Source organism: Lampris incognitus, chromosome 8 (genome assembly GCF_029633865.1).
Source record: "Lampris incognitus isolate fLamInc1 chromosome 8, fLamInc1.hap2, whole genome shotgun sequence".
NCBI classification, from domain to species: Eukaryota; Metazoa; Chordata; class Actinopteri; order Lampriformes; family Lampridae; genus Lampris; species Lampris incognitus.
Genome location: NC_079218.1, coordinates 41713355 through 41737437, shown reverse-complemented (window position 1 = coordinate 41737437; position 24083 = coordinate 41713355). Strand labels below are relative to the sequence as shown.

At 42.8% G+C, this 24083-nt stretch overlaps 1 protein-coding gene and 1 non-coding gene across 4 annotated transcripts; one reads left to right on the top strand and one right to left on the bottom strand.

The window, feature by feature from the left end:
• On the top strand, positions 1-22576 carry dpp3 (dipeptidyl-peptidase 3). 3 transcript variants are annotated; one of them, XM_056284798.1, is made up of 19 exons: positions 1-193; positions 1317-1475; positions 2127-2271; positions 2490-2579; positions 2724-2861; positions 3547-3621; positions 4044-4134; positions 6372-6502; positions 6665-6795; positions 10604-10662; positions 11858-12052; positions 12235-12347; positions 15113-15205; positions 15950-16012; positions 16176-16300; positions 17365-17485; positions 17816-17995; positions 20716-20878; positions 21500-22576. In XM_056284798.1, exons 1-19 carry the CDS (start codon positions 51-53, stop codon positions 21640-21642), a joined length of 2358 nt encoding a protein of 785 aa, XP_056140773.1. In that variant the 5' UTR covers positions 1-50; the 3' UTR covers positions 21643-22576. The 3 variants fall into 3 exon arrangements, with proteins under 3 accessions (XP_056140773.1, XP_056140774.1, XP_056140775.1); XM_056284799.1 differs by lacking the exon at positions 1-193 and adding an exon at positions 448-503 and having other exon boundaries at positions 1286-1475; XM_056284800.1 differs by lacking the exon at positions 1-193 and adding an exon at positions 477-503.
• trnas-gcu (transfer RNA serine (anticodon GCU)) lies at positions 85-166 on the bottom strand. The gene has a single exon. It is a non-coding gene; the product is annotated as a tRNA-Ser (tRNA).
• Positions 22577-24083: the final 1507 nt, after the last annotated feature.

The following is a 24083-nucleotide window of genomic DNA, read 5'->3' as shown; positions in this document are numbered from 1 at the left end:
AAGTCGACGACACCTCACGTGGCTGCAGCGTGGTTTTTCTAGTGTCTGAAATGTTTCGGTCGGTCCGTTTTTGGAAAAGTATGACGACGAGGATGGGATTCGAACCCACGCGTGCAGAGCACAATGGATTAGCAATCCATCGCCTTAACCACTCGGCCACCTCGTCCTGTACAGAGCATAAAAAGCGCAAATGGTAATTTTCCGTACAGCCATCATGTGTATTACAGTCTATATAGTCTGTTAGTCTAATCCGCAAGCATATCCACTGCTTTACGGTCGGTTCGCCGAGCGGTTTCACGACTTGCGTGCCCTTACAGATTTGGAGTTGAGGTAAGGGCTTGACTCAAGTAGTTTGTGATTGGACAGTTTTCAAATCAACTACAATAAGCGCCCAATGATTGGCTAGAGGGCGGGTTTTGCGCCGAACGAGCACCGGAAGTGTGTGGAGCGTGAGATTGCAAATTGACGTTCGGCAAACAGAAAGAAAATCAGGTGGCAAGGCAGTGAGTTGATGTTACTTTTTGTGTCCTTTAAAATTGGGGAAATTATAGATATTCACAGTTACGAAGAGAATGCGTGGTATTTGTCTCATTTTTCCTACCCATCGCTGAAACACCCCAAACCCTCTAGCCGGTTTGGTACCCTAATTTAAATTGCTAGCTAGTTGTTAATACCGAATAGCTCAGTGCGTCGTGATTGCTGTGTACTAAAACAAGTTGCCGGTAGCCACGTTCATTTTGAATTTGATTAAAGCGGATAGCTCTCCAAACATTGCCAGATAATTTAATCAAATACTAATTTTAAACTCTGGTTAGACAGTCTCTACTAGTGATAGCTAGCCAAAGTGGTAGCTTCCTCTTAAAACAGTGCTATGATGCATCTATGATGGATCAAGGTTCAGGGTTAAGCAAATGCCAGTTTATAAATACTGGTAAATATACTGAATTACCGCTGAGTTTTCTTCACGTCCTGTTGGAAATTGAATCAGCCACACAGACTGTTTTAAAATGGGCATGTCAACAGGATCATAACGTTACCTCTTGTTCTCCTACCCTACCCCCTCATCTCCCCTCAACACACACTATAACCTTACCTCTTGTTCTCCTACCCTACCCCCCCATCTCTCCTCAACACACACTAACAAACACACCTCCTGCTATATACCTCTATTCATTTCATTACGCATGTCCTTTCTTTTGATCCCGTTCTTCTCCCTTCCTCTCCCCTGTCTCATTCATGTTACCCATCCCCTCATTTCTCCCCATTGCTTTCTCTTCCATCTCAGTTCTCCTTTCATCCTATCCCTTCTATTTCAGTTTGTCTTCACCGCTGCTAAATCAGAGGAAAAAGATGGTGGACTCCCAGTACTACCTCCCAAATGATATTGGCATCTCTGCACTCGATTGTGGTGAGGCGTTTCGTTTGCTTTCACGGCGGGAGCAGATGTATGCCCACTACCTGTCACGTGCAGCCTGGTACGGTACTTATTTCAGCACATAGACAGTTGTGTCATATTTATTAGATGTCAAGAGGTCAAAAGACAAGCACGAGGATGGTAGAGATACATTGGCGACGTATAAACAGAACTTCAGCATCTGTTTCTTTTGAAACATAACTTGTTGGCATGTTTAAACATTGTTTAAACGTTGTGTCCAGATTAACTGATTCAACTTTCTTTGATTTTTCTTACCTGGATTATTGAGCATGCATAAAGACGTGTTGGCTAATGCTATTGCCATGTCCAAGTTATGGAAAATGTTGCATGTCTTGAGATTTCCAACATGACCTGATTATTGAAGTTTAAATACAAACTAATGTCACATTACTTAGAATGCACCTTGATATTTTAAGTAGCATACTATTTATACTTACTATATTTACTTATATACTAACTGCAATTACCAGTTACATGTTAAAAATGCTGATTGTATTGTTTCCACATATACTACCTTGCTATCAGAACGATCTTGTGTCCGTCATTAAAAAATGAGTATTACTGAAACAGAAGTGCCCCTTTTGTTATGTGTTTAATATCCTTGATATATCCATTTGTGTACTTATGTACATTACATGGCTGATATTTTTTGATGAAATGTAACACTGACAAAACATGCATGTCTTCCAAGGTATGGGGGCCTTGCAGTGCTGCTCCAGACATCCCCAGAGTCTGCAAACATCTTTGTCCTGCTACAGAGAATCTTCCGAAAGCAAACGCCTGCTGAGCTGGAACAGGTTGCTACAGCAGCTGGGGTCAGCCCTGAAGACTACCAGGTAACTGGCCATATTTTCTGTCTTCATTTTGGACTTCTCTTCAGGTTTCTCCCTTTCTCCATACTAAGTCACATCCTCAGATATGTAAAGATGTCCAAAATGACATCAATGACCCTAAAATAATGGAAAGTGCATATCTTATTATTTGATGCACCACTGTGTGTTTGTTTCTACCTTGGGATTTTTTTATGTTTGTGTGTTGGGTTTGTGTTGTGTAGGCCTTTTTGGTATATGCAGCAGGTCTGTATGCCAACATGGGAAACTACAAGTCTTTTGGGGACACAAAGTTCATCCCCAATCTACCTAAGGTAAAAGGGCTTGTTTTTTCATGTTATATCTGAACACTTCATACTGTATTGCTTAGATTGTATTGCTTAGTGGTCAGTGTTGTATTGTTGTCATTTAGATGTATTGTACATGTGAGGTTAATGCGTGCGTGTTGCCCAACCCAGGACAAGCTAAAAGCTGTAGTGTGGGGTAGCCAGGCATTTCACGAACAGCCCAGTGAGATGGAAGCACTGTGGGACAGCTGTTCACGTCCCCTCTACTCCCTGGAAGACAAACAGAAGCAGCTGGGGTTAGGCGATAAGGTGAGTGCCTGGGTATATCATGCCAAGTTGAGTTATCTGACGTTAGTGTGTCGACAGTGACCAAGTTCCATTGAAGTCTTTTTTTGAATCACTGCCTAATGGTTGTTTTAGTTACATCTCCTTTTTAGAACAGTGACTTTAGGAAAACATTTAAAACCATTATGTGATTTAAGTGGATGAATAAAGCTTTTGCAACAATGCTTTGCCACTAACATACTGGAAACTCAGCACTCCATTCAACCATATTGAAATAAATATTCACAGTAAGAGCTGTGGTAGGTTAGTGTTTAAAAAGGGTGCTAACTTAAGTGTCAAAGCTTGGCCTGGGTTTTGCAAAACCTTGTCTCGGGAAGATTATCCTTGGATTAGGGCTCACACTTGTGAATTTGGACTTTGTTATTAAGGACCAGACATTTTCAGTGATAGAGTAATATGAATCATAGGAATGTTATGAATATTTTTTGGCTCCAGTGTTACCTTTTCATAGACAGTTGGAATGAGAAATTGTATATTCATTGGTTTGTTGTTTTAAGAATGGCAGGCCTTCATTGATTATTTCAGGAGACTTAGTCAAAAGCCTCAATAGTTTCTGCTGCCTTTGCCGGACTTTCCCTTTGTCTTCTCATTTATTTGTTGTGTTCTTTGTTGGATAATGTGATGTTCTACCTTCATGTTCTCTTTGAAGGGCATTACCACCTATTTCTCAGGAAACTGTCACCTGAAGGATGCGGAACTTGCCCAGAAGTTCCTCGATTCGAAGGTAAATTTGTATTGCACCCAAAATCCCTCCAATGTCCTGTTCTTCCATTTATTTCTTGTTGTTTTTTTTGGGTTTTTTTCCGTGTGAATCTGCAAATGCTAGAAGCTGCTGTGTACCGGAGTCAAATTCCTCATGTGCATAGGCACACTTGGCCAATAAAGCTGATTCTAATTATATGTTAGATTCACTCTCCCTCCCCTGATTTCTTGGCATATTCATTAAACTGCTCATTTGTCTTTTTGCTGTCTGTCCTACATTGTAATAGCTCCCTCACTTGTTCCTCTATTGTTTCTACTGGTGTGGGTTCTGACCCCTTGCTCTCTTGCGTGGACATCTCTCTCACTACTTCTTTCATTCATCCTGTTCACTCACCTTTCAGTTCGACCCTGCTGACCCTCAGCTCTGCTTATCTTCCTGTGTAGAACCTGTCTGCTTACAACACTCGTCTGTTTAAGAAGGAGAATGGAGGCAAAGCGTGCTATGAAGTGCGCTTGGCATCGGCTGTGCAAAAAGGTGAGCAGTTGAGGTTTGTGTGTCATCTTTTTGATTTTGCCAGTGTTGGTTTAGTTAGTGTTAGGTTAATATAGTGGTTAAGGAATGCAAATTTTTTTAATTACATTGATATTACAGTCTTTATGTGCTTTATGTTTACGAATTTGTGTGTGTTTCACATTAAACATGGGACGGACATCACATATAGACTGACCTACATCCAGATATGATGACACATAGCAGTGATGGAAGTGTAATAGGGATGGAGTTGCTTATATTAATGAGGTAGCACACCTTTTTTTTTTTACTTTTTTTTTAGCTAAAATGGTGTTGATATGACCCTAAGATGATACACCTAATTAGCATGGTGATGAATTAAAAAAAAAGAGACCAAATCATACAACAGCTTTGAGAGCACATCTATGCCCTCTGTGATAAAACGCCCCCCACCCCCCATTGCCTACGCAATATGAGGCTATCAAAGACACAGACCTATATTACAAAGGCAATATACACTGCTCAAAAAAATAAAGGGAACACCTAAAAACACAATATAGACCTCGATGAATGAAATATTTCAGCTGAAAATCTTTATTTATTAGACAGAGGAACGTGTTTAGAGCAAAATAACCTAAGAATGATCAATGGAAATCAAAATCATTAGCCCATTAAGGTCTGGATTCAGAATCATACTCAAAATCAAAGTGGAAAATGAGAACATAGGCTGATCCAACTTCTGTGGAAATTCTTCAAGACGATTCAAAATGAGGCTCAGTAGTGTGTGTGGCCTCCACGTGCCTGTATGCACTCCCTACAACGTCTGGGCATGCTCCTGATGAGACGACGGATGGTCTCCTGAGGGATCTCCTCCCAGACCTGGATCAGGGCATCGGTCAACTCCTGGACAGTCTGTGGTGCGACATCGCGTTGGCGGATGGTACGAGACATGTCCCAGAGGTGCTCGATTGGATTCAGGTCTGGGGAACGTGCAGGCCAGTCCATAGCATCAATGCCCTCGACATACAGGAACTGCTGACACACTCTGGCCACATGAGGACGAGCATTGTCATGCATGGGCAGGAACCCAGGGCCCACTGCACCAGCATATGGTCTGACAATGGGTCTGAGGATCTCATCCCGGTACCTAATGGCAGTCATGGTACCTCTGGCTAGCACGTAGAGGTCTGTGCGGCCCTCCAAGGATATGCCTCCCCAGACCATCACTGACCCACCGCCAAACCGGTCATGCTGGAGGATGTTGCAGGCAGCAGAACGTTCTCCACAGCGTCTCCAGACTCTCTCATGTCTGTCACATGTGTTCAGTGTGAACCTGCTCTCATCTGTGAATAGCACAGGGCGCCAATGGCGAATCTGCCAACCAAGATGTTCTCTGGCAAAGGTCAATCGGGCTGCACGGTGTTGGGCTGTGAGCACAGGCCCCAATTGTGGACGTCGGGCCCTCATACCATCCTCATGCATTCTGTTTCTCACTGTTTGAGCAGAAACCTGCACATTAGTGGCCTGTTGAAGGTCGTTTTGTAGGGCTCCGGCAGTGTTCCTCCTTGCACAAAGGACCAGATAGCGGTCCTGCTGCGGGGTTGTTGTCCTCCTGCGGCCCCCTCCACGTCTCCTGGTGTACTGGCCTGTCTCCTGGTACCTCCTCCATGCTCTGGACACTGTGCTGGGAGACACATCAAATCTTCTTGCCACAGCACGCATTGATGTGCCATCCTGGATGAGCTGCACTACCTGAGCAACTTCTGTAGGTTGCAGATACCGCCTCATGCCACCTCTAGTGGTGAGGGCACTAGCAAAATTAAAAACTAACCAAAGATCGGCCAGAAAAGATGAGGACAGGCAAATGGTCTGTGGCCACCACCTGCAAATCCATTCCTTTTATAGGGGTTGTCTTGCAAATTGTCTAATTTCCACCTGGTGGAAATTAGACAATTTACCAAAAGGTGAAATTGATTCACAAATCAGTGTTGCTTCCTAACTGGACAGGTTGATATCTCAAAAGTGTGATTGACTTGGAGCTACATTGCATTGCTTATGTGTTCCCTTTATTTTTTTGAGCAGTGTATGTGGACTCCAGGATGTTGCTGTCCTCTTCATCTACACCCCTATTTTTCACCTTTTTCAAAATATGAGTAGGCAGAAACAGGCAAAAAAACTAGCATTTACCCTACTCTTTGAAAATGTTGTTGATGCCATGTCCATTGAGGACCCGAGCCAACAGTTCAAATATTACTCTACAGACTGTGTGGTTGATGGAGAGGGTGAATCGCATTGCGGCAGCTTCAGCTTTGAGGACAAAGAGTTTACAGTGAAGAGGGGTGACTACGCTGCGCTCATGGAAAAAGTTAGCTACTACCTCCAAAAGGCACAGGTGAGAAAGAGGAGTATGAATGATATGATGATGTTGCCCCTCTTTTTGTTCATCTGCAGTATGCCACGACAGCAAAAAAAGTCAGTGAGAATTTGAACCGCTACACTTCTTCTATTTTTATTAAACATCTGAGTGTGATTCTCATCTCCATGTGGTTGGAAGGCCTACACTGCCAATGAGAACCAGAAACGGATGCTTGAGGAGTACGAGCGGAGCTTCACCTTCGGTTCTGTTGAAGCACACAAAGAGGGCTCACGGTATTGGATCAAAGATAAGGGACCAATTGTAGAGAGGTGAGAAATCAATCATATGAGTTTAATTCAGAATGTTGACACACCCACCCAGGTATATCCTGTACACAAATAAGAATTGTTCAGTCATCTGCATGACACTTAATGTTATGTTGTGTCAAGTGTCAGATGGTTACAATCTCATTGCTCATGTTTACTAGATTGTAAAAGTCAGTGGTGACACCGAAAGCCAATTTTTTTATTTCTATAATTTCACAAATTGAATGGGTATTTCTCAACAAGGTATAAAATTACGGCTCCGGATGTCCCTAGCTGTGACCCAGGGGTATCTCCAGTTCTTGTTTACATTTCTCAAAATGACACACCTTCATTCTTAGCATTTTTGAAGAATTAGTTAAAAGTGCTTAAAAAAAAGTTAGCAATAAAACCAAGTAACGTACCGTGGAGTTTCAGTTGGGGCCTTCAGTAATGAACTGCCCCCCCCCAGCCCACACACACAAATTTCTCATATTGGTGTTGATACAACCAACACAGCCACATACAAAATAGCCTATCACGCATTATGTGTACTACTGGATCAACACCAACAAGACAGCTGATCTTTAACAAACACAACGCACACCGCTTGGCACTATTGCAGCATCACCATCAGATCTTCCTTTATGTCACTCAGCAACCAGATTGCACATGCACGCCACATGGTACAAAAACAAAAACAACTAGAAGAGTGCACTCGGTGGAATGCAGCTCTCCACAAGGCGTATCTCCCCTTCTTCAGTGCTCAGACTTGGTGACAAACCACCCGTTTTTTCACCTACCGGGAGAAGGGGCTGTTATGTGTTTAAACATCGCGGTTTTCATGATATAAAATGAATGTAGTCAAATGACTTTGACTCATTCTCAAGCAATAAAACAACGATAAGAAAACATAGCACGTTTTATTGTACTGAGATGATTTCTAGCTGTGGCTGTGATTAATCCTACTCTTGAAATTGTATTTTTATAAGGGAGTTTTAACATTGAAGTCTATGGCCCATCCGTGTCTGATCCCCGTCATGTCTGTTAAACAAACATGGTGGCCAGGTGAATAAAGCGCATTGTTTTTGGTTCTTCCAGTGTTCCTCCAGTTCTGCTGTGCTGGAATCAGCAGTGAATGATCTGCTGATTTGCGAAATACCATTGATATCTCGTTTACTTTTCAACACCCATACCCGAATACATTATGGGCACTGTCGCTGCCTGGTCTAAATCAACAGTGTGCATGTGTGCAGCGACAGAGAGCAGCGTTGGTCAAGCGATCTATAGAGTGAATGAGGAGAGGGAGTGGCGATAGTGAGAACAAACGTTTTCCAAAGGTTTTTAATCACCCCGACCATGACAGGTTCTTGATCATACAGCCATAACTGTGCACAAACATTTTTTAGACTGATAGGTTCAGTAGTTTACGAGTTTAGCCACGGAGAGAGACACACATGCACAACCAAATGCATAATTCCCTCCAGGCTACCGCCTGGCAGAGATAAGAAACACGTTTCCACAGTTGTTATGGTGTTCAACAGTCACTCACGCAACTTCAACGATTTCAATAAAGTGTAGACACAATATTATCAGTGTACCGCCTTCAATTCAATAAGAAAAATGTGCACACCATCCTGGAGTTTAAGTTCCACCTCATTTGAGAGACACATGGTAGCCTTCTCTCACAAAATTCATCCAGTAATTTAGTCCATTTGGGAAAATGTGTTAAAAAAATGGCACGGTGGCCCAGCGGTTAGTGCTGTTGCCTCACAGCAAGAAGGTCCTGGGTTCGAACCCTGGGGTTGTCCAACCTTGGGGGTCATCCCAGGTCGTCCTCTGTGTGGAGTTTGCATGTTTGCCCCGTGTCTGCGGTGGGTTATCTCCGGGTGCTCCGGTGTCCCCCACCGTCAAAAAGACATGCATGTTAGGGTTAATACCCCTGTCTGTGCCCCTGACCAAGACATTGCAAGGTGAACTGGAGTTGGTCCCCGGGCGTTGCACAGTGGCTACCCACTGCTCCTAGCTATACAGCTAGGATGGGTTAAATGCAGAGCATAAATTCCCCATGGGGATGAATAAAGTATATCAAAATCAAATCAAAATGCAGAAAATCCTACCAGTTTCACAAAAAACACCAAATAGCTTGGCAACAAGATCGTCAGTAGCTGCGAATGCGGTGGCCATTGTACTTAGTTCGCTCACAACCCGCCAAAGGGTCAAGTTCAAAGTTGATGATGACACTGAGGCTAGCACCAACATATCGCAGGGCCCTGGAGTGTTCTGTCACTACACATCAAAATTTGATTGGCTGATGATACGGTCACTCAAATTCTCATCAGTTTACAGCTTCGGGCTTCAATGAAATGCTAGCAATACAAACTGACGCTGGTGCAAGGAGCTGTGATGCGTTTAGATGACAGGAAATCCCTGCTCAGCCCCAGGAGAAAACAAGTATTAATTTAACTATCTGCTACTACTACTTTTCGCTGCTCCCGTTAGGGGTCGCCACAGCGGATCATCCATTTCCCCATCCATTTCCATCTCTTCCTGTCCTCTGCATCTTCCTCTGTCACACCAGCCACCTGCGTGTCCTCTCTCACCACATCCATAAACCTTCTCTTTGGCCTTCTTCTTTTCCTCTTGCCTGGCAGCTCCATAGTCAGCATCCTTCTCCCAATATACCCAGCATCTCTCCTCCACACATGTCCAAGCCATCTCAGTTTTGCCTCTCTTGCTTTGTCTCCAGACCGTCCAACCTGAGATGTCCCTCTAATATACTCGTTCCTAATCCTGTCCTTCTTCATCACTTCCAATGAAAATCTCAACATCTTCAACTCTGCCACCTCCAGCTCCGCCTCCTGTCTTTTCATCAGTGCCACAATCTCCAAACCATACAAAATAGCTGGTCTCACTACCATCTTGTAAACCTTCCCTTTAACTCTTGCTGGTACCCTTCTGTCGCAAATCACTCCTGGCACTCTTCTCCACCCACTCCAACCCTGCCTGCACTCTCTTCTTCTTCTTCATTGTCTTCTTCTTCTAATTAACTATTAATTTAACTATGGAAAACAAATTATGATTTTGATTTTGGCAGGGCCAGCAGAGAAGGCCCTGATGGCCCTGATAGCCCACCACTGATAAAACCTGATCTTTAAGTTTGCAGCATCTATTGGACTGTTGATACTGAGACAGTGTCCCTGTATCAGGAATTCCTTTGTTTAAATTCAGAGAGAAATGAAAAAAAAACAGTAGTGTCTATAAAGTTCCATTGTGTATTATGAACATTTATGAATGTGACAGAGAAATTGATGGAGTTGCAGAATTGGCTGCTGAAGTGAGAATATTTGTTCACGTTAAAAAAAAAAATCAAAATAGGACAACTTGGGTGATCCATGATTTAATGCCACAAGTTTTCCCTTTGTTGTTGTGGTACATCAGATCACCAAACACGTTTCGTCAATCAACTAATGCTCATAAAAGAGCCGACATGGGAAGAATGATTTTCTCAGTGGGTGCAAACCAGGATCGAGTTTGACGGTGCAGATACGGGAGGATTGTCTCACCCCAGACTGTCTGACCTTTCCTCTTGATTACCACAGCGCCACAGGAATGGTGCTGTAGGAAAAATATCACTCAGCTTCCAAAGACAAAAGCCTGTAAAACCAGTGATCTTCATAGACGAACGGATAAGGAAATGTAAAATCAATAAAAGGCTTCAAGATGTTACTCTCTCTTCAGTTGTCCAGCTCTCCTAACTTGTCTGGGTCTTGTAAATCATTCTCTTTCCTCACTCTCAATGTCCAGTTTCTCTCCCTTTCTCCTCCTCTCTTAGCTATATAGGTTTCATAGAGAGCTACAGGGACCCTTTTGGCTCCAGGGGAGAGTTTGAAGGTAATTTCCATTTTTAGTTGCAGATTTAATCTGAAGTAGTTATGTGTGTATCACTGTGGCAAACTGTCACAGTATGAGGTTTGCTGGGGGGGTGTTTCTTTTTTCAGTAAGCTGTTAAAATAACTAATTCTGGACAGCAGGGTGGCTTTTAGTTAGACGAATGACTGTGCTAAAACCAGCAGGCGGAGGTTTATGCTCCCATGATGGCAAGCATCCACCCTACTGAAGTGTCCTTGAGCAAGTAATAACATCTCTTGCAGCTTCATGGGCGCTGTTTTGTAGTTGATCGTGTTCTCCTAGTTTCCTGTAGAAGGGCTGAGCAAAAAAAAAGAAGAAAAGAAATTGCCATGGCTTTGAGTTAGAAGAATGACTTCTAAAACCAGCAGGCGGAGGTTTACGCTCCCATGATGGCAAGCATCCACCCTACTGAAGTGTCCTTGAGCAAGTAATAACATCTCTTGCAGCTTCATGGGCACTGTTTTATAGTTGATCGTGTTCTAGCTTGCTGTAGAAGAGCTGAGCTAAAAAAAAATAATTGCCAGGGTTCCCACACGTTCCCTTAAACCTAAAAATTCATCTCGGTCATGGAAACACCCAGAACATGATGAAATTGATCGAATGTTTTGGAAACATTATTGAGGTCATTGAAAATTGTAAAGTTGGTGTATAAAATCATAATTTTACCTACCGAGTTTTCATATTTTTAGCTAATTTTGAGTTAAGAACCCATTTTTAGCTGCTAAGAATTCACATTTTTAGCTACTTTTTAGCTGAGATCTCATATGTGAAGTAATATTTTTAGCCGCTGACGTTGCGCATCAGTGCTCAAAGTTTAGAGGTTATGTTCTGTGACTAGCTAAAAGTTACACACTCGAGACTTAAGTTTCCTCTGATATCAAATAATATAACCCTCTGTGAGCAACAATTTCATGCATATCCAAGCAAAAGTCCTCGAAACTGATCTCCTAATAAGAGTGGTAACCCTGTTTGCCGTTGAAGGCTCAATAGCGGATTGCATTTTATTAAGGGATGGTTACATGACTTGGTATCTTGGTAAGATAAATTATCAAAGGTAGTTTGATAATTTCTCAAGGTTTTGTCGAAACTGTAAAGTCATTGTTTTACAATCTGAGGTTTTTTTTTTTTTTTTTTATTATATTATAGCTCTCGCCATGATTTCACCATGTCCCCTCAGGCTTCGTGGCGGTGGTGAATAAAGCCATGAGTGAGCGTTTTGCCAAGCTGGTGAGCTCGGCAGAAGTTTTACTCCCTGAGCTGCCCTGGCCAAGGGACTTTGAGAAGGACACATTCCTCAAACCTGACTTCACATCACTGGACGTGCTCACCTTCGCCGGGAGCGGAATACCAGCCGGCATCAACATCCCCAACTGTACGTATGCTTAGACCAAGTATTGGGACAGCAACACAAATGCATTGAAACCCCAGCAAAATTTGATGGGTTGGGCCCTTTTTTTTACCTTTTGCGTGCTATTTCACAGGTGATAACCATGTGTTTGTTTGTCTGTGTGTGTGTGTGTGTGTATGTGTGTGTGTGTGTGTGTGTGTGTATAGATGATGATATCAGACAGTCGGAGGGATTTAAGAATGTGTCACTAGGCAATGTGTTGGCTGTAGCCTATGCCACTCAAAAGGACAAACTCACCTTTTTGGTGGAGGAGGACAAGGTACAACATACACTTCCTGTCTCAATGTTCAGCTCTTCTGGAAACGTACATATTGACTCGAAAAAAATGTACCACAAAAAGTGGCAGAGGCAGCACACCAGACTGAATGAAATAAAATTAAGTTTCAAAAAGACATCACCTCGTGTTCACCATTTTTATCAGAAACAGAAACACTTTGTCATTTCATTTCATTTCATGCACTTGTGCACATGAAATGAAACGAAACCTCGTTTCCTCCAGCCCACAGCAGTGCAACACAAAGACAAAAACACATCCAAAAACTACAAGAACACATACACTACCGTTCAAAAGTTTGGGATCACCCAAACAATTTTGTGTTTTCCATGAAAAGTCACACTTATTCACCACCATATGTTGTGAAATGAATAGAAAATAGAGTCAAGACATTGACAAGGTTAGAAATAATGATTTGTATTTGAAATAAGATTTTTTTACATCAAACTTTGCTTTCGTCAAAGAATCCTCCATTTGCAGCAATTACAGCATTGCAGACCTTTGGCATTCTAGCTGTTAATTTGTTGAGGTAATCTGGAGAAATTGCACCCCACGCTTCCAGAAGCAGCTCCCACAAGTTGGATTGGTTGGATGGGCACTTCTTGCGTACCATACGGTCAAGCTGCTCCCACAACAGCTCAATGGGGTTCAGATCTGGTGACTGCGCTGGCCACTCCATTACCGATAGAATACCAGCTGCCTGCTTCTGCTCTAAATAGTTCTTGCACAATTTGGAGGTGTGTTTAGGGTCATTGTCCTGTTGTAGGATGAAATTGGCTCCAATCAAGCGCTGTCCACTGGGTATGGCATGGCGTTGCAAAATGGAGTGATAGCCTTCCTTATTCAGAATCCCTTTTACCCTGTACAAATCTCCCACCTTACCAGCACCAAAGCAGCCCCAGACCATCACATTACCTCCACCATGCTTAACAGATGGCGTCAGGCATTCTTCCAGCATCTTTTCATTTGTTCTGCGTCTCACAAACGTTCTTCTTTGTGATCCAAACACCTCAAACTTGGATTCATCCGTCCACAACACTTTTTTCCAGTCTTCCTCTGTCCAATGTCTGTGTTCTTTTGCCCATCTTAATCTTTTTCTTTTATTGGTCAGTCTCAGATATGGCTTTTTCTTTGCCACTCTGCCCTGAAGCCCAGAATCCCGCAGCCGCCTCTTCACTGTAGATGTTGACACTGGTGTTTTGCGGGTACTATTTAATGAAGATGCCAGTTGGGGACCTGTGAGGCGTCTGTTTCTCAAACTAGAGACTCTAATGTACTTATCTTCTTGCTCAGTTGTGCAACGCGGCCTCCCACTTCTTTTTCTACTCTGGTTAGAGCCTGTTTGTGCTGTCCTCTGAAGGGAGTAGTACACACCGGTGTAGGAAATCTTCAATTTCTTAGCAATTTCTCGCATGGAATAGCCTTCATTTCTAAGAACAAGAATAGACTGTCGAGTTTCAGATGAAAGTTCTCTTTTTCTGGCCATTTTGAGCGTTTAATTGACCCCACAAATGTGATGCTCCAGAAACTCAATCTGCTCAAAGGAAGGTCAGTTTTGTAGCTTCTGTAACGAGCTAAACTGTTTTCAGATGTGTGAACATGATTGCACAAGGGTTTTCTAATCATCAGTTAGCCTTCTGAGCCAATGAGCAAACACATTGTACCATTAGAACACTGGAGTGATAGTTGCTTGAAATGGGCCTCTATACACCTATGTAGATATTGCACCAAAAACCAGACATTTGCAGCTAGAATAGTCATTTACCACATTAGCAATGTATAGAGTGTATTTCTTTAAAGTTAAGACTAGTTTAAAGTTATCTTCATTGAAAAGTACAGTGCTTTTCCTTCAAAAATATGGACATTTCAATGTGATCCCAAACTTTTGAACGGTAGTGTATATCCAAACTAACACATACATCTAAACTAAGCAACAACAAAAAAATGACTGTCCAGGAGAACGAACACCAGCCATGATGACTGTCGGAACTGCTGGTCTGCATGGGCTAGCAGTTAGCTTAGCCTGCCCCACTTCCGCATCCTGTCAGACCGCCCTCGGTGTTTCCTCTTCGGACGCAGCTCCGGTCAGGGCCATGGTCCCTGGGCCCACAGGACGCAGCAGACCTAGCTGTCCCAGCCAGACACCTTCAACACACCTCCCTGCACTCCACGCAATGACACTAAAAACACAGTCGACGCCAGGCGAGGCGGCCGCCAGACCGCCTTTGGTGTAATCGGAACTGCTGGTCTGCATGGGCTAGCAGTTAGCTTAGCCTGCCCCACTTCTGCGTCCTGTTAGACCACCCTCGGTGTTACCTCTTCAGGTACAGCTCCAGGCAGGGCCGTCGTCCCTGGGCCCACAGGACGCAGTAGACCAAGCTCTCCCAGCCGATCCAGCATCAGCTCTAGCGCCAGCTCTCCCAGCCATCAAACAAAGACAAACTTAGATGCAGATGTGGAACGAAAACACTGCATGGACGGTACTGGGTGAGGCTGCCACAAACGTGAATTCGCATCGCCATCTTCCCACACCGGAAGCAGAATATTATGGCTGTGATAGCTGAAATGTGTTAGCCTGGCCAAAACAAAAACGTTGAACATGAGGTGAACATCCAGCTCCAAATTAGAGGAAGCGCACCTGCCACTTATTGTACATATTCACCACTCTCTAGCATGCAAACTTGCAAATTATTGTAATATAATTACCCATATAATTACAATTTGATACATTCCCCCTGTGTGTTTTTCAGGATGTGTACATAAAATGGAAAGGTCCATCCTTTGAGGTGCAAGTTGGACTCCATGAGCTGTTGGGTCACGGTAGCGGCAAACTGTTTGTCCAGGTCAGTCAGACAGATACTGATGTCACCATCAGGAAATGACCATAAAGCTATTCTAGGCATATGGACAACTATACTTAGCACAAAAAGTAAGGAAATTTGTGTTTGGTAGATTATTTCTTTGTTGTAATAATGCTTCTTGGCAATGAATCTTATACCATTGGGAAGCCTGTTTATTTCCCTTTTAAATGGTGCCACATTTGTAAGGAACATGCATTTGTGGGATGAGCAGCAGAGCTGAGTATGTGGGTTGCGCCCATGAAAAATTTGCCAAATCTTCTCTGCCAATGCCAAACAGCTTATTTTGCTGTTGCTATTGACTCTTGTTTTGAGCTTCTGGTACTCCAGGTGCTGACAATCAGGTGCTTGATATAAGATTTATTGCCAAGAAGTATTGTTATAACAAAGAAATAATCTACCAAACACAAATTTCCTTACTTTTTGTGCTGAGTGTAGATGGCAGCTTATTTAGCTCAGAACTAATGCCAAAGAACTTTTACAAACCAGTTATAAGTTAACACTGCAAAAAAGCATTTCTTTGTTAATGATGAACATCATGGTTAAGAAGCGACCATTGGCAATTTATCGTCTTTAACAAAACAAATTGGAACAGTTTTGTCTATTCATGCCGATTTAACAACAATTTGCACGCATAGATCACTTACCTGTATTTTATCAAGGGAAATGTTTCATGAGAAGTATTGATGTAATCTTTAAGAGCCCTGTCCTCTCTACCTTCCTCTACAGGATGATAAGGGTGAATTCAACTTTGATCAGACCAAGGTGACCAATCCAGAGACTGGAGAACTGGTAAGAACATGTGTGTGCATTTGTGTGTGTTTGTGTATATTTGTGTAATGTGCTTGCATACTTACCTGGTGCTACAATATCATGCTTTTGTGTAAACTGATTTTCACTTGTGCAAAAGAGATCCTTTAAAGTATGTGTATCTGTCTCTGTCTCTCCCCTGAAGGTGTCTAGTTGGTATCGGGGGAGTGAGACCTGGGACAGTAAATTCTCCACCATTGCATCGTCCTATGAAGAATGCCGTGCCGAGTGTGTCGGCCTCTACCTCTGTCTCAAAGAGGACGTGCTTAGGTATATGATATGCACTGCTAGTCACATGCACTCACTCGCTCATGTTATCTCTCAGGCTCTGCTTTCCAATTTGGAGAACATTTTGAACTTTGAACTTTTCAAATATTAAAAATTCCATTGGCCATGAGGTGTATTTCCTTCCACAGGTTTCAAACAGAACACACAATTTTCTAGTGAACAAGACCTTTACCTCTCTCAGGCTGAAACGAAATCTTGGGATTTTACTGGGGTTGCCTTTGGTCTTAAAGGATCAATGGCTCTTAGACAATCCCAGCAATGCCATGTTTGACATGTTGAGTTTGACAGCATTACATGCAGCCATTGAAAACCACACTCCTTTCAGTAGAGGTGACAATGACAGTGAAAGCGTTGCATTCTTGAGGCTAAGTATTCCTATTCCATGTCTCTAGCTACAGAGTGGAGCTGGCGTAATTGGATTATGTACATACAATGCTAGCATTGAATGAAAAAATATGAACACATCAGAATATCATTGGCCCACGACTTTTCAAGATTAATGTAAACAAGTATTTGATGGTAAGATGGTGATCACAGGACTGAAAGTAGTTTGACATAATTAATAGTTAAATTCCTGGATTTGGTTGATGTATTTGTAAGGCAGTTTTCCAGGAAAACCCTAAAATCAACTTGCTTGTTTGAAAGAAGACCTTATCATCTATACCAGAAATTGAAACAGAGGAAAATTCCAGTTTTTTGATGGAGGTGTTGAAAAGAATTGTTGCTGGAGAAATTTGAAAATTCAGTTTTCATCACTCTTCATCACATTATCTATCAATCCACACATCTTTTCTACCTCAAGCAAACATAAACTTGTACAAAATGAGGGATTGTTATTCTTGAAAGATTTTTTTTCACTCAACACATCTCGTGCATCTTCAAAAGTGGCATGAAATGCAGTCATTTTAATTTTTCTCTTTTCTTCATTAATTTTTAGACTGTCATAATACTTTTTGCCATGTGTTGCACATTTTTGTATCATTAGAAACAAACATGTGGGCCCCATGCTATTGATGTCTGACCTTGTTTTATGGTCTCTTTCATAGCATCTTTGGCCATGAGGCCCAGAATGCAGAGGAGGTGGTGTACATCAACTGGCTGAACATGGTCAGAGCTGGTCTGCTGGGTCTGGAATTCTATACGCCAGAGACCAAGAGCTGGAGACAGGTAATAAATCTCTCTCTTTGGCTCTATCTCGCTCATTTTCTGTTTCTCTCTCTCACTCCTCACTTGGACTTTTTCGCAGCAAAAGACTCATGAATAATTGCCTTCCCTTATAGAGGATACTTTTAAACAAACGCTAAGGAGCCTTTCAAACAAGTCAGCATATATATTGAACTGTAAAGCTCTTTTACCCTGACTGTCCTAGTTCAGTGCGTCTGTGTTTCTTCATTGAATTACTGGCAGTAAGTCTACCTCGATGTGTTTAAACGAGTGTCAAGAGGAGATGTATTCCACGTGTGTGTATGTGTTTTTCTTCCTGCGATTGTGTCCCAGGCCCACATGCAGGCTCGTTTTGTGATCCTGCGGGTGTTGCTGGAGGCCGGGGAGGGTCTGGTGGGTCTGGAGGAGGTGACCGGACAAGACGGCCGGCCTGATGCTCGCATCACACTGGACCGCAGCAAGATCCACACTGTTGGCAAGGACGCCATCCACAGGTTCCTCTGCAAACTGCAGGTATATTTGCGCAGCACATATCGCCGGTTGGGATAAAACTTTATTGATCCTTGCGGAGATAATCGGTTATTGCAACAGCAAAAAACAGTATGTCAATAACAGTACAATAAAAGTACTGCAAATAGGTGGCTTAAGAGGTAAAATAAATAAAAGAATATGAATAAAATAATAAAAATAAATAAAAGAAAATGAAGACGGTACAAGTAACATGTCCAGTCCAACATTGGAGAAGATGATACATTGTGTCATGCTGTTACAGCTGTGACCTCTGACCTTTTTTCTTTTTCTTTTTTTTTACAAAACAATTTAATTAATTAATTGCAAGGCAAGGAAATAAAACACTCAATTTAAATAACTCAACCACACCATCAGTCAGTTTTCAAAGGTTATATTAGAGCAAAAGGGAAAGAAGAAAAAGTTCCATATAATTCAGTTCAGGTTATAAAGTAAATACACTCCACTTTGGGATTTTCCCGTTATTCAACACACAAAAGTCAAAACAAGGAAGCGTTCCCCAACCGCAGTTCAGTTAACTCACAAACAGAAATCCACAAACCCCCAAAGCTTTAGTCAAGAGGAAAACAGGCAAAAAAAAAAGACAAATGATCACCCGGCTTTCGCTGACTCAATGTTACCATGGTGAGTGATTTTTAAGCCGTTGTCGAGTCTCGGGAGATGTTTAGCTATCAGATGATTTTTCACGAGGACACACATGCGAATATATAACAAAGGCAGACTTAACGTGGCGCTTAGGCCTGGGTAGGCTGACGAAGTGGAGGTCTAACTTCTCCCTGCTCTTTACTCGCCATTGTCAGTCACCGTATTGATTTGTGAGACTCATCATAAAGGAACTTAAGGGGCCAGTCTTTCCGAAAGCGGGTAAATAAGAGCCATAACACTGGTTGACAGGACTGGTGGGTGTGTGGAGGAGACTTAAAACAAGACTGACAGCCAGAGACATATTTCTTATTATTTATAACAGCATACTTTGGCCGATCGCCGTGTGTTTGAGTGGCGTTGGGGGAAGAAGACAAAGCAAGAGCAGAAAGAAACGGAAATGATTTAAGAGGCGCTGGATTATTTACACAATATTATCATGTGTATTATTATGATATGATATATGATATAAATATTAATTTTTAAAAATATTACGGTTATCGTTAATACCGGGATATTGTGACACCCCTAGCCCAAACCATGAAAAACTGCCCGACACCATTATTCCTCCTCCACCAAACTTTACAGTTGGCCCTATGCATTCGGGCAGATAGCATTCACCTGACATCCACCAAACCCAGATTGGTTCATCAGACTGCCAGATAGTGAAGCGTGATTCATCACTCTAGAGAACGTGTTTCCACTGCTCCAGAGTCCAGTGATGGTGTGCTTTACACCACTCCCAGCCAACGCTTGGCTTTGTGCATGGTGATTTTAGGATTGTGTGCGGCTACTTGGCCATGGAAACCCATTTCGTGAAGCTCCAGATGAAGTTCTTTTGCTGACGTTGCTTCCAGAGGCATTTGGGGATCGGTAGTGAGTGTATCAACTGAGGACAGACGATTACATGCCTCAGCACTCGGTGGTCCCATTCTGTTGTCTTGTGTGACCTACTGCTTCACAGCTGAGCTGTGGTTGCTCCGAGATGTTTTGACTTCACAAAAACAGACTTAGAGTTGACCAGTGCAGATCTAGGAGGGCAGAAATTTGACCAACTGACTGGAAAGGTGGCTTCCTATGACAAGAGACATGTTGAAAGTCCCTGAGATTAGATTAGATTAGATTAGATTAGATTAGATTAGATTGTTTGGTGGCGCAGTGGTTAGCGCGGTCGCCTCACAACAATAAGCTCCTGGGTTCGAGCCCCAGGGTAGTCTAACCTTGGTGGGTCGTGCCGGGTTGTCCTCTGTGGAGTTTGCATGTTCTCCCCGTGTCTGCGTTGGTTTCCTCCAGGGGCTCCAGTTTCCTCCCACAGTCCAAAGACATGTAGGTCACGTGAATCGGCCATACTAAATTGTCCCTAGATATGAATGTGTTTGTGTGTGTATCTCGGCCCTGTGATGGACTGGCGGCCTGTCCAGGGTGTCTCCCCGCCTGCCTCCCAGTGACTGCTGGGATAGGCTCCAGCATCCCCATGACCCTGAGAGCAGGATAAGTGGTTCAGATAATGGATGGATGGATGGATGGATAGATTGTTTTATTATCCACAAGACTAAGGCTGGGGGAATTTTTCAGTACACGTGAAACTCTGCAGCACAATACATACATGGACAACAGCAGACACTCCACATACTATCACGAACAATACAGTTACACAATAACAGAAACAAACATACTACACACCACAATTAGCAGAATGATAGTCTGCATGCCAAAGGTGTGTGAGGAGGGGACGAGTCCTGATAGCTAGGGGAAAAAAACTGTTTGTGAAGCATTTAGTCTTAGTGGACAGTGACCTGTAGCACCTCCCTGCGCTCTTCCGTATGACTCATTCTACTGCCAATTTTTGATAGAGACAAGACTTTATCCTTGATTTTATACATCTACCAGCAATGGATGTGGCAGAAATAGCCAAATCCACTCATTAAGAAGGGGTGTCCACATACTTTTACCATATAGTTTACCATAGGACCCAAGTGTTACAAACGTGCGATTACAATGCTTTTACCTGATGATAATTAAAACATTTTACCAACATGCTACCAACCTGCTCTGTTTTACAGGTCTGCAAGTCGACTGCAGATGTGGATGGAGGCAGGGCTCTATATGAGGGCTACTCTGCTGTCGACGAAAGCGGCTCTCACAACTTCCTGCGCCTCAGGGACACTGTGCTGCTGAGGAAAGAAGCTCGGAAGATGTTTGTCCAGGCCAACACCAAAGTTAATGGTATGTGTCTGTCGTGTGTGTGTGTGTGTGTGTGTGTGTGTGTGTGTGTGTGGTATAAACAGGCAAAGTACAAAACTAATCTATCAGCGATGAAATCCTTCACGTTACACACTGAACGTTTATTTGCTCACAGCTCACATTCAAAAACGCTTGCTCACAATTGGAAACAATCATTCACCATCACCCAGTGGTCCTTTTTACGCCATTCACGATTTTTTCCTGCTCTTTTGCTTACCCTGATAGTAAAGTTAGTGTAACTGTTCTTTTAGTGTTTCCGTGACTTTCATTCAGCTGTAACGCGTACTTGTACATAAAAGTGTGAAACTGCTTCAGCACCTAAAAAATAGAAAGTGAATGTTCATTAGGCTATCTTGTTCAGTTGCTTTGCTCACTTCAATAAAAAAAAGTAACCGTCACTCTGTTTTCCATTTACCCTAATTTAACTAAATGTCTAATCAGGAGCCATGCTTAAACTGCAACCCCTGCAGTCCACTGGATGGTCACATGACTCAAATACACACTAGATGACACCGCCGATGGCAGTTTCTCCTTAAAGAAACTGTAAATGTAATTTTTCTGTGTGTGTGTGTGTGTGTGTGTGTGTGTGTGTGTGATATCCAGGGGACACTGTAGAGCTGGTGGAGTATGAGGGCAGTGCTGCGGGTTTGATTCGCTCCTTCATCGAGCGTTTCCAAGAAGACGCAGAGCAGCTGGAGGCCAACCTGTTGGAGCTGAGCAAAAGAGATGCTCCCTGTTGGTGCTGAAGGCAGTTTTGTTCTGCGGGCTTTACTCGTTCCACCAGATGTCATCAAATTTTTTTCAAGTAACCATATGTTAAAGCAAAATAATTTTTTTAACCACACTTAACTCATATAAAAACCGCAAAACAATCAGTATCCACAAAAGATGTCTATCAGAGTCCTTAATTTTTGATTAAATTAAACAAAACATACTGCATTTCAGTTTGTAGTGTGAATGAAGCCATAGATGCACCCTAGGCCTATAACAGATCTGCCATAAACACCAACTGAGGTCTTCCAGGCCACAACTCAGATTAGAAAACAGCTCATCAAGCATCAGGTTTGCATTGGAAAAATAACAGAATCAGAGGTCCAGTGAAGGAAGCTTATAGCTACTGAATGATCAGCATTCTCACTTCGAAATGGTTTTTAATGAAGTATTCCTAAATGTAATGCCTTCCTTGTAAAAAATTATAAGATTATTGCAATAAAAAGATGTATTTAATCAACTACAGTTGGTTTTTGCTCTCTGGCCAAACAGATCTTTACAATCTGAACATCACCCACCACTTTTTGCTTTACTTGGTGAGATTGTTTTTACAATCAGCTTTTCAGGTAAAATTGCAACTGTTTGGAGCTTTCCAACTTGGCCAGAAAGCGACAACCTTAACTGTTCGATAATTTGCCTAGTTATGGTTGACTTTTAACAAGATGGCGAGTCACTAAAACTTGTCTGAGATGTAGCGTTAATGAACATTTTCGGTTTTATTCTGTGTTGAGCTGATGATATATGCAGGTCTGTAGGTATGAGAAAAGGTATTTGTTTGTAAGAAGAAAAAAAAAAGGAACACTACTATCACTTGACTATATAATACAACTTGTCTCTGGTAGGCATCAACCAACTCCGTATATGACAAACTTGATGTGATTCTGCATAAATAAAAATGGTTTCATAGGAGCTTGGTGGTCTGACTCTATTAGAAGCACATAGGAGTATACAAATCTACAGCATTAAACTTTTTTAAGATCTTAGAAATCCGCTGATGATCTAGAAAGATACTGTTTCAAATCTATTTAATGACAAAAGTAGCCCAGATGTTTCAGTTTAACCTGTTCTCAGTCGACTTTTTATTTTTTGGGGGGGGGATTTGTTTCTCCCCAATTGCATGCGGGAGAATCACACTATTCCCCCCAGTTCCCCCTCCCCCCTGAACAGGCGCCCCGACCGACCAGAGGAGGCGCTCCTTTTTCTCCCCAATTGTATCCGGCAATGGATCATTTCTCTTGACAATTGTCCTTTTTGTCCAGTTGTCCCTGTGATGGACTGGTGGCCTGTCCAGGGTGTCTCCCCGCCTGCCACCCAATGACTGCTGGGATAGGCTCCAGCATCCCCGCGACCCCGAGGGCAGGATAAGCGGTTTGGATAATGGATGGATGCTCAGTTTGGTAGGATGGTCCGATCGTGGTAGCATCTGGTTTGTGTCATATTTTTCCATTTTGTTACAAGACTTTACGATGCTTTCAGGAAGGTTCGAAGCATTGCAATCTTTCTTAAAACCTTCCCCCGGCTTTTTGCCCTTGTACAACTTCTTTATGAAATTTGGGGTCGTTCATGACACCAGGACTGAGCTGATCTGCCATTTCAGTTGGGCCCCTCGTAGCGCGATATTCAATGTGCAATCGTGAAATTGAAAATAGATGGATTCTTAATCGATGTAGGTGATTTGATTGAACACATTTAGTGTTGATCTCTGGAGGAAATGGACTACACTTGGTGCAGTGTGTTAATACAAAGGGCAAAGGGGAGTGAGTACATACCAGTTACGTAATTTTCAGGTTTTTGTTTTAAAGATTACTAGAAATAGGATGTCCGGGTGGCGTAGCAGTCTTTTCTGTTGCCTACCAACATGGGGATCGCCGGCTCAAATCCCCGTGTTACCTCCGGCTTGGTCGGGTGTCCCAACAGACACAACTGGTCGTGTCTGTGGGTGGGAAATCGGATGTGGGTATGTGTCCTGGTCGCTGCACTAGCACCGCCTCTGGTCGACCGTGGCGCCTGTTCGGGGGGGCTGGGGGAATAGCGTGATCCTCCCAAGTGTTACGTCCCCCTGGTGAAACTCCTGTGGTGGCTGGTGGTGCCACATGTATCGGAGAAGAAGGCATGTGGTAGTCTGCAGCTCTCCGGGGAGAGCTGCGGAGGGGCCGGAGCAGCGACCGGGATGGCTCGAAAGAGTGGGGTAATTGGCCAAGTACAATTGGGGAAAAAAAGATTGCTGGAAAGACATCAACTTAATTTTTATTTTATTTTTTTGGGCAAAAGGGGGGTCATCATCATCGAATCTAAACAGAAACAAAAAGTCAAGATATTTTCATTTTTGTTTTATTATATGTCCTCAGTAAGAGACTTTATGTACAGTGTGAAAATCCCAGGAGGTCAGCAGTTTGAGGTAATGCTCCTCGGCTGT

Excerpts from the sequence above, each read along its gene's own strand:
- dpp3 (XM_056284798.1), top strand. The coding sequence starts at position 51 with ATGTTTCGGTCGGTCCGTTTTTGGAAAAGTATGACGACGAGGATGGGA. Across the intron at positions 1,476-2,126 it reads TACCTGTCACGTGCAGCCTG|GTATGGGGGCCTTGCAGTGC; the intron begins GTACGGTACTTA and ends ATGTCTTCCAAG. Across the intron at positions 6,796-10,603 it reads AAGGGACCAATTGTAGAGAG|CTATATAGGTTTCATAGAGA; the intron begins GTGAGAAATCAA and ends CTCCTCTCTTAG.